The 11,442-nt window shown below is 43.1% G+C and overlaps 1 protein-coding gene across 1 annotated transcript in view; it reads right to left on the bottom strand.

Moving 5' to 3' along the window:
* Positions 1-2,456: 2,456 nt before the first annotated feature.
* The window catches only part of snx7 (sorting nexin 7), a 76,939-nt gene continuing 67,953 nt past the window's right edge, over positions 2,457-11,442 (bottom strand). The window contains exon 9 of the mRNA XM_083778595.1: positions 2,457-2,821. Coding sequence (XP_083634721.1) covers positions 2,744-2,821 — 78 coding nt within the window. The 3' untranslated portion in view covers positions 2,457-2,743. The remainder of the gene's footprint in view (positions 2,822-11,442) is intronic.

The following is an 11,442-nucleotide window of genomic DNA, read 5'->3' as shown; positions in this document are numbered from 1 at the left end:
TACTTCTGAGAGCGAGAGAGAGAGTTGACATGGAATAAGGCACATACTACTACATACATACTAATACATACTACTGCTATAACGACACGTCAACGTCGTTCCGAGCTTCGGTCCCATAACTTCTCCTCTGGACCCGTCCGTGCACCTCCAGAATGTCCCTATAATCCCTGAACTATAGTTACGGGAAGCCCCCTTCCGAAACAGGATGATTTTCCGCGACGTCGGAAAGGAGTGCTTGTATGCGAGTTGGCCTCGAGGCCCATGGTGTGGGTGGTATTCATACTCCCATTTTAGGTGACGAGCAACTCACCGCCGTGTAGTTTTCTAAAGTCAGAGAACTACAACATTACGTCACTCTCACTCGTGGTGAGTAGCAAATCGACCCCCCCCCCCCCCCAAAAATGGCCGTTGAAGTCGTCTCCCTACTGGGTCAAAACCTGGTACTACAGGCAGGCTGGTCCCGCCTGTAGTACCATCACGTGGAGGTGTACCACAAGGACAGCACAGTATCAACGCTCGAGGTGGTACTACCCGGAATACTTCGTCGTTCTTCCGCGTCCTTCAAAACACCACTGAAAAGCGTGCGGGGGGGGGGGGGGGGGGTTCTAGGTGGTCCCCGCGGCTACATGACAGAGAGTTGGTAACCAAATGGACCCTTATAGATCTTTAACTCTTGAGAGCGTAAAGTCAGACCATATGGACCCCGTACGGGTCCATATGGTACAACATCTGCGTTACTTGATTTACAAGAAGTCTACACAATTAGAGAATGTAGAAGAATTGTTATCTTGATCAACGTTTGCCTGTTATCTCTCCTAATGGTGCCAGCGTCAATGCAGACAACAAAACATTGTACATTTTGGGTCCGATAGGCTAAATGTCATCAAATGGTGGTCCGTGGGGCTCAAATGTTCAATAGATAATGGGCCTTGATACAACAATTGAAAACCACTGACCTAAAAAGGTGAGTTGCCCATCAACTAAAACTGGAGTATGAATAGGTCTTTACCGTCGGTCATTGGGAGCTGGCGGTGAGGTGTAATCTCGTACAAAAACCTAATAATAACCACTGGAATGGTGCAAGCTTCAAGAACGTGGGATTTCTAACCCCGAAACGAGAGTCAACGACGACGTCTCTTTGGCTGGTGTGTGCTTTCTGTGCCGGATCTACGCATTGTGCAGAGTGAAGTTGTTGGAAGTCAGTAACTGTGTGTGTGTGTGTGTGTGTGTGTGTGTGCTCGCACGTGCGAGAGTTCATGGGAGGGCTGGGCAATATATCAATATCATATCGATATAGTGATACAAGATTAGATATGGTCGGGGATTTTGGATATCGTAATATTGTGATATGGCATAGGGGTTCTTTTCTTCCTGGTTTTAACGGCTGCGTTGACACTACAAAGATACAGTCTACTATTCATTTTCAATGGAAAAGGCAGCGACATGAAGATGCAAAAAGACACACCAGGCTGTGAAAGACACAAAGATAACAAAGCTACGAAATGAGTTGAGCTCGTTTCAATTTCAGCTACAAATACGCTGTGTAGCTTTGCATCTTCGTATCTTCATTATCTGCCAGTCTGAACATAAGCCCAATTTTATATACTTTCACAATTTGCCAAAATCAGCTAAACATAGCCCACAAAGCACACACACGCTTGCTAGCAAGCTCAAGAATCTTGTAGATCTGCTACTTTCACTATTAACCCATTTTGACCTGAGATCAGATTCTAAAAATATCTGTTTGAAAATGACAGTTTTCTGAAAAAGCTATGTTTCTATGTCAGTCGGCCTTCGATTTTTCAAAAAATAGCAGACCTACAAGCTCGTAGCGCGCGCTATGAGCTTGTAGATCTATTTTTAAATAGCTAAAGCATAACATAATGCTAACAACAAAAGGGGTTCCCGCCCAAAATGGGCTAAAATAAGTTGAGGTACAGTACAGTATTTGGTCAAAAATCAAGTTACATTTGATTTCGTCCACATCTCCCAGCCCTAATGGGAACTTGTTTGTGTGAATTATGAATGACGCATTGGCTGCACGCCTATTATTCAGAGGTACAGTATAACAGTGGTTTTCAACCGGTGGTCCGGGGGACCTCCTGTGGTCCTTGAGGGGGTTTTCAGGTGGTCCCCGGCTAAATAAATGATGAGAGTTGGAAACCAAATGGACCCATATATAGATCTTTACCTCGTGAAAGTGTAAAAACTAAACGGTGTAAAATGGTTTCATTTTACACTCTAAGGGCCGATTCATACTCCTATTTTAGAGCCGAATAAAAGTCGGTTCGGCGCTGTAGAGCCTACAATTTGACGTCATTTGAGGTTCGGGGGGGCGGGTACCGTCCTAAAGTCGGCTCTTCGGTGCTACTGAAAATTTCTGACGAGCCAAAATCATTTCGGCACTACAGCGCCGAAACAGCGGTAAAATAGGAGTATGAATCGGCCCTAAAGAGTTAAACATCTGCATTACTTCATTTTAAATGAATTGTTATTTTGATCAACGTTTTGCATGTTACTGTATCTCTCCTTTTGGTACCAATATCAATACAGCATGGCATTGTGGACAAAATCAAATGGTGGTCCGTACGTGGCTCCAAAGCCGAATAAATAATAATGGACCATGATATGAAAAGGGTTGAAAACCACTGCTGCATTACAACGGGGGGGGTCATTTTTTAAGCAAGGCGTGTAGCGAAGGAAGGAAGGAAGGAAGGAGGGAAGGAAGGCAGGCGTCTGGACGTTAGGAGTCATCCCTGTCGACGTCCTCGCTGGCCTCGTCCCTCTGCGACAGGAGGAAGGTCTCCCACACAGCCAGGCACTGGAAACAGAGAGAAAAACACAGTGATGGATTACATTCTGTCTTTAACACATCGAACGTGATAAACTTATTTTTTCGTTAGCCTTCAATTAGCCCTCGTCCGATGCGAGACACGTAGAAAAAAACTTTTCGAGCACCTTTTTATTGATTAATTTCAATCAACTTTCTACTATTTTTTCGATTGAAAAAATATATAGAAAAAATTTAATAATCCTTAACCTTTAAGATAAAATAATGATGACCGGGGACTTCAAATCATTGTTTTAATTGATGGCCTTCATGCCCTATAGCGGCATTGTGTCCTCAAAAAGTTGACCACACTAAAGGCCAAGTGGCCTTGCCGGCCTAAAAGGATGAAATTCCAGGCCTGGCTGTAGGGTCAAAATTACTTTTCTGTCGGAGTGTGTGTGTTTTACAGATTTTTCTGCTGTATTGGTAAAAAATCAAGCTGAATTTAAACTTTCAATTACTGACGAATGGTAGATGGGGTAAATGTAATTATCTTTTCTAATGAAAGCAGAGAGTCTCTTGTTCCATACTGTATATAGTATTTAACACACACACACACACACACACACACACACACACACACACACACACACACACACACACACACACACACACACACACACACACACACACACACACACACACACACACACACACACACACTTTCTCTCTTTGATCTGTCACTCTTTACCTCTTCTCGTCCCCCCCCCCAGCCCCCCTCCCCCCTCCCACCTCCCCAGCGATCTCATCAGCTTGGCAGCAGGCCAACAGTACACACATCACACTTTGTTTACGACGCCAATACAGTTCTATAGACCTGGTGGGGGTTGGGGTGGAGGCGATGGAATCAATTCGATCGCATGTCAATGAAAAAAGAAAAAAGAAAAGCCCAGCGATTTCTAATATCGGGCCACCGTGTTTACGAGGTGACAATAAGTCACTTCTCTCTCAGCCCTTCTATTTTAACCCGTTCTGACCTGAGATCAGTTTCTAAAAATGTCTTCTACATCCTGACAGTTTTCTGAAAAAGCTATGTTTCTATGTCAGTCGTTCTTCGATTTTTCAAAAAATAGCAGACCTACAAGCTCATAGAGCGCCACTCGGTGGCGCGCTATGAGCTTGTAGATCTGCTATTTTTCAATAGCTAAAGCATAACATAATGGTAACACCAAAAGGGGTTCCCACCCAGAATGGGTTAATCCATTAAGACCTGAGGTCAAATTCAAAATAAAAATATTCTAATTCATGACATAGGTTTTCTGAAAGAATCTATGTTTCTGTATCAGTGGTGCTCAAACTATTTCATTTGAAGGAACCCCAAATTTACATGTAATTTGGCCGCGACCCTAATCTGAAAATATGTTGTTCCAGGGACCCCCTAGAAGCAAAGATTTGAGTTAAAAAAACGTTCGCTCTGAAAGAATTGATATTCAAAGCAACATTTTCACGATAAAAAAAAAAATAGCAGATCTACAAGCTATGCACTTGTATATCTGCTATTTTTGAGTGGTGCAACCACTCCAAGGAACAGCAATGTCCGTCTTCACCTATGTGTTCACGTATGTATGTATGAGCACCAGTATGACTGACTACCAGTAGGGGCGCTGTTTGCCAGAAACAGAGAGAGTGAGATAGTATTAGTGCTGGGGGGGGGGGGGGGGGTTGCACCACTCAGTTCACACGGGTGTGATTTGTTTCGATAGCTAAAGTATAACACAATGCTTAAAAAAACAGAAGGGGTTCCCGTCCTGAATGGGTTAAAAGAGCCAATTCCGTTGAGCGGTTTGTGCCGGCTGCGGCTCATCCGTTTGTCAACACCGGGCAGGTTGTTGATGAATGCCGCGACCCAGACGACCCCTCCCTCCCCGCACGACAATCTGTCACTCCTTTCTCCACGCCGCTCTGCATCCGTTTATACCACCCGGTTATTATTTCTCATTTTCTCTTATCCTTTCCTTTCGCTCACTTCTTTGGTCTCCTCTCTCTCATACATACATGTATATAGTGTATATGCAAGGGGTAATGCATGACGTACGCGGCTGTACGTAGGTGAGAAATAATGACCGACAGGATGTTTAACCCATTTTGACCTGAATCAGATTCTAAAAATGTTTTCTACATCCTGACTGTAGTTCACCCCCTAATTAAAAAGAAAAACCTTGACCCATCTACCCTCTCAAACTTCATGCCCATCTCCCAACTACCATTCCTCTCCAAAGTCCTGGAGAAAATAGTATATACACAACTGCAATCATTTTTAACTACTCACGACCAATACGAAACATTTCAATCTGGTTTCAGACCCGGCCACAGCACGGAAACAGCCCTCCTAAAAGTTTTTAATGACCTCATTTTAACAGTGGACTCCGGTAGCCCTGCCATTTTAGTTTTGCTGGACCTATCCGCTGCCTTCGACACGGTCGACCACCAAATCCTGCTTACAAGACTGGAACAGCAGGTTGGCATCTCCGGGATGGCCCTAACTTGGTTCAGATCCTACCTGACAGATAGAACTTTCTCCGTCCAGCTGGATGAATTCTCCTCATCCGCTGCCCCCCTTACCTGTGGGGTTCCCCAGGGCTCGATTTTGGCCCCACTACTGTTTTTATTATATATGCTGCCACTCGGACCCATCCTCTCCAAACACGCCATCTCCTTCCACTGCTACGCTGACGACGTCCAAATTTACATGCCACTCACATCCGCCAGCAATAACTCACTCAACCCCTTAACCAACTGTTTAGAGGACATTGAAATCTGGATGGACGCAAACTTGCTTCACCTTAATGACAACAAAAATGAAATCAACACCCCATCCCCTCTGTCACCAACCTCGGCCCCCTTACATCTAACATCCATACCAGTGCAAGAAATCTTGGCGTTATATTTGACAACCACTTCAACTTCGACAAACAGATCAGCTCGGTTGTTAAAACTAGTTTCTACCATCTACGTCTACTTGCCAAAATCAAACCCTACCTTCCCCTCAAACAATTCGAAACTGTCATCCACTCATTCATCTCCTCTAGACTAGACTACTGTAACGCCCTTTATCATGGTATCCCCCAATCCTCTCTCAGACGACTCCAATTTATACAAAATGCTGCTGCCCGCCTCCTCACCGGTACCAAAAAATATGACCACATCACACCAGTCTTAATTTCACTCTATTGGCTCCCCATAAAACAGAGAATCGATTTCAAGATTATTTTATTCACCTTTAAATCCCTCAACGGCCTGGCCCCCCCATATATGGCCGAACTCATACACCAATACAACCCCATTAGAGCTCTGAGGTCTGCGGACCTGTCATTGTTGACTGTGCCAACATCACGCACCCTCAGAACAAGAGGTGACCGCGCTTTTGCGGTGGCAGCCCATAAGCTCTGGAACAACCTCCCCCCATATTAGAGCTGCTCAATCAATTAACATCTTCAAATCCCTTCTGAAAACGCACCTTTTTTCCCTTGCTTTTAATGGCACTGTATAGTATTTTAATTTGTTTATTGTTGTCTTTTGTTGTGAAGCACTTTGGTCAACTTCGGTTGTTTTTATACGTGCTATATAAATAAAGATTGATTGATTGATTGATTGATTGATTGACAGTTTTCTGAAATAGCTATGTTTCTGTGACAGTCGTTCTTCGATTTTTCTAAAATAGCAGACCTACAAGCTCGGCGCGCTATGAGCTTGTTCTGCTATAGATCTGCTATTTTTCAATAGCTAAAGCATAACCTAATGCTAACACCAAAAGGGCTTCCCAAAATGGGTTAAACACATTTAGACCTGAAGACGATTCTACAAATGCCTTCTAAATCCTGACCGTTTTCTGAAGAAAAAAAAACATGTTTCTATGTCAGTGGTTCTCAAACTATTTCATGTCAAGGACCCCCAAACATATATGTAATTGGTCGCCGACCCCCAATCTAAAATTATATTGTTCCAGGGACCCCCCCAGAAGCAAAGCTTTGAGTTGTTCGCCGCTGAAAGAACACAGCATAGAAGAGGCATCTGGAGCACATTGAAGAGAATAGAGGATGGGCCATGACATAGGTCATGATCTAGTAACATGCTCATACTTTCATACATAGTCGATTAAAAAAAAAAAGGTTTCTAAATCCTAATAGTTTTCTGAAAAACCTATGTTTCTATGTCAGTTTTGCTCAACCTTTTTCATGTCAAGGACCCCCAGCATTATCTCTATTGGGCCACGGACCCCCCCCCCCATCTCAAAATAAGTAGCAAATATTTGAGTTAAAATGTTCTCTCTGAAATATATATATTCAAAGATGGCGTGCTACGAGCTTGTAGATCTGCTATTTTTCAATAGCTAAAGTATACATACCATAATGCTTAAAACACCAAAAGGGGTTCGCGCCCCAAAATGGGTTAAGGAACATCCATCTCTCCATCATGCTAGTTCACTGCGGTGGCAGCCTGGACAGCGGCTCAAGTTGAGCACTCGCCGTTTTGATTAAAAAGGACAAAACAAACCATCAAGACGCTTAATGGCAAATGTCTGGCACTGGCACGACGCTACTATAAACGGAGATGACACGGAGCCGATCCGGGGGGAGAATTATAAGCGACACATAGAGCTCATTATCGCTGACCTTGTAAAAAATAATTGGCTCGGTCGTTTCATTCAAATGAAACCTTTGGGTGGAGGATCAGTTCCTGGTCACGGCTCAAAGAAGGGTTGCTCTTTATAAATACTTATGAACACTGGAGTCACTGTGGCGGGGTAATGGCTGCAAACGTGCAGTGGCATGAGCCTTACGTTTCAGAAACCACTCGGTGCACAGTAGTGTTGTTTTGTTCAGTTTTAGTCATAGTCTCTTGAATAGTTTTAACTTAGTTTCAGTCACATTTTAGTCACGCGGAATGTTTTAGTGTTAGTCTAGTTTTAGTCAACTAAATATCATAAGATTTTAGTCGACTAAATCTAGAGTTGATTTAGTCAACTAAAATGTATTTTGGCGGGCCTTGATGCTGTCATAATGACTGATTTTACACTTGCTGAAAATAGCAGATCTACAAGCTCTACAAAAATAGCAGATCTACAAGCTCACGTTATGAGCTTGTAGATCTGCCATTTTCAGCATGAAACAAAGCGTAAAATGACTTATACTGGATCTCTTGTCCACTAGTCCCTTCCTAACATTTTAGTCTAGTTTTTATCTGTTGACGAAATTGTCAATAGATTTAGTCTTAGTTTTAGTCGTCATAGCTTAGTTTTCATTTAGTCTCTGTCCGTGAAAAAAAAGGGGTTTTTTTTCGCCTTAGTTTTAGTCGACTAAAACAACACGGAACAGTGGTCCTCAAACCTTGTCATGTCAAGGACCCCCTGAATGAAGTGGCGGGGACTTTTTAAAACATTTAGACCCGAGGACGATTCTACAAAATGTCTTCTAAATCATTCATTCATCAAATTCATGGAAAACCTATAGTGTCCATGTCAGTGGTTCTCAAACATAATCATGTCAAGGACAAAGGACAAGATTTGAGTTAAAGACGTTCACGCTGAAAGAATAGATTCAAAGATTTGTGCCACATTTTCACGATTTTTCAAAAAATAGCAGACCTACAAGGTCATAGCGCGGCACTCGGTGCCGCACTATGAGCTTGTAGATCTGCACCAAAAAGGGTTCCCGCCCCAAAATGGGTTAAATATATTTTTGGAAACAGAAAACAGACAGACAAACAGTGGAATACATTTACATAACATTACTTAGGGAACACAGCATAAACAATAAACCTAAAACAAGATCACAAATGGTTGCAGCTTTGGTTTTCAAGCAACCATCTTTTCAGATTGAATTTAAAATACCCATGGAAATGTAGCACAATCCTGTGTACGCAGAGGAAGGCCATTCCATGCTACACAACCCTAGCCTGATTTTCATTTCGTTTCACTCCATTATTCAGGCTGAAAGCCCTCCCTACTACAACCGTTTCTGGGATGGGCGTTGCCAAAGAGGCAGTCTTCGGTGATTGGTTCATACCAACCAATCAGAATAGTAGGAAAGCAGATGGCATTGTTGTCAATCATGGGGCTATGGCTAACCCGTTTGCTAACCAAACAAACACAGCCAACGAGCGCTACTAGTATGTAAACAAAAGCGGTAAAATATGTCGGATGATGATGTTTATAAAACCTCTCGTAGAAACTATTTATCATACGTCGATTTAATAGCCAGATTGATACGGTCGTGAGTTACCGCAGTGGGGGCAGCCATGTTTGTTTGTGTCTGGACGGCGCTGTTGTTTGACGTCATCGAGTTGAAACGACGCTGATTCGTCGTACAGATTTCCAACCGAGTCTGAGAACTCCTTCGGGAGCGTCACCAGACCCTAAATCGCCTGAACATAATGTTTTAATGTGGCTAGTGATTCAGGGGCTGGAGCCAGGCTAACACAACCCTGTACTGAGAGGACATTTTGACCGAATGTTGTTTGCCGGTGCGGCACTTCGCAGTCTCCTCGAGTTGTTGCTCTGGTACTGATTCCCCCACTTAGGGGGGGCGGGCACAGACCATGTAGGGTCTTGTATGACCCGAACCTGTTTGAATTTCTTTAAGTTATCAAAGCTAAAAAAAAAATGGACCCTCCGGAGGATGTTATACAATGATTATATGAGTGAGGCTTTTCCTGTCTCAAGTTGTATACTTGTCTTTAGCCGATACAATCTTAATTGACGTAAATAATTAGCAAATCACACTTTACAGATACTTTTATCCGAGACCTTGAACGACAGAAAAGGGCTCAGCATTAGGTGCTGTCTTACGAGTACGGGGATATCATGTATGGTGCACTATGACACATAAACGGCCAAAACATCATGTTTTTTTTGTAATAAACGTTATTATTAACCCTACTATAAATTATACTTCTGCGCACATCATGTGAACAATACCGGAAATACCCCCAGCTTGTAAATCTGCTATTTATGCCATTTCTGTAAACCTTTTGGCAATAATGTCCGCCTTAACCCATTTTGGGCGGGAGCTCATAGCGCGCCACCTACGAGCTTGTAGGTCTGCTATTTGAAAATGTGCCTCAAACCTTTGAATATATATTCTTTCAGAGTTTCAGTTTTTGCTTCCGGGGGGTCCCTGGAACAACATTTTCAGATGGGGGTCGGCGGCCAATTACATATAATTTTTGGGGTCCTTGACATGAAATATTGAGAACCACTGATATAGAAACATGAGGTTTTTCAGAAAAAAGAATATATTTTTTAATTTGACGTCAGGTCTAAACGGGTTAAATTATATTGTTTGATTAATGTTACACCCCCCTAGCTAGTAGCGAGCGCTGCGGCTAAAAGATAACATTTTCCACCCCACATAATTCCCACAATTGAACTTGCATGGAACTATACCATTGGAGCATTGGCAGCATAATCTACTGCACAAAAACCTTTTCAGGAATTCAGTGGCAGAGATAAGGGTGGCAAACGATGTAACACCACGGATGTCGATGCCGTTTTTTTTTCCGGGGGGAAAGATAAAAATCCATTTCAGGAGCATGGATTTACCGAGGCTTGCCGAGGAGGCGGAACTCTCTAAGCCACGGCGATAACCACGGAAGCAGGACGTTGTAGCGATACAACTCGGTAGCAACACAATGCTACCGAGGAAAGACAGCAATTATTTGTTTCCACAGTATTTTTGGGGGCTTTTCTGCCTACATTGATAAGGACACAGTGAAGATATAATAGACAGGAACCAGGGAGAGAGAGAGAGTAACACGCAGCAGAGGTCGAATCCTCAACTGGCAGCCATATGGCCATGACTTAGCTAACATTTGCCCCAAACCTTTTTCTTTCACTGGTAATGCTTCACAATAACCTTTTCACATTATTTGGACCCTTAGTTACACTTAATTTCCGCTATGTCCAGCTTTGAGGGTTTGTGTAAACACAAACATTGTCCTAACACAAACATTGAATGCCGTCGACAACGCATGGCCAGTTTGCGTAAGCACGGACATTGAAGACAAAGGTGAGGACACAAATTGTGATTGGCAGGAGATGAGATGATGTCGTGCGATAAGAGCGCCCCTCACTTCACTCGGGTGTGATATTTATTCCAACTGATGCCTAATGCCTATATCAAAAACTGGAGCACGTGTGCTTCGCAAACAGAGGCAATGGTTAACCATTTCTGGGTACCAGAACTTTTACCCTATCCGGTATTTATGCATTTACAGTTAACTACAATAATTAGTTACTTTTTCAGGTTCCTCCTGTATGGACACATGCTGTGATAAAAAAAAATTACTTTTACTCCACTACAATTATTTGAAAACTTTAGTTAGTAGTTACTAGTTACTGACAAACTCTATTTCCCCCGCAGCTTCCTCGCGGAACTGCAGCTGCACAGATGACAAAGTCCTTGGGTAGGTAACCCAGCCTGGTGGGGATAATGTGCCACGACTAGTGCACTTCTGTATTATTGCTTGCGCAAGCAGAGCGCGCAAGTACTAGTTTCGCCCGGGACTCGTATGCACCATCCCAGCCGTCCCGCCAATTTTGATGTGTATGCACCGTCCCAGCAAATGACGTAATGACTAATTGTGCCTGCCTGATATGGCAGTGGTGCCAGATT

This window comes from Protomyctophum parallelum (genome assembly GCF_964188405.1).
Source record: "Protomyctophum parallelum genome assembly, chromosome: 12".
NCBI classification, from domain to species: Eukaryota; Metazoa; Chordata; class Actinopteri; order Myctophiformes; family Myctophidae; genus Protomyctophum; species Protomyctophum parallelum.
This window is presented reverse-complemented; position numbering and strand designations above follow the sequence as displayed.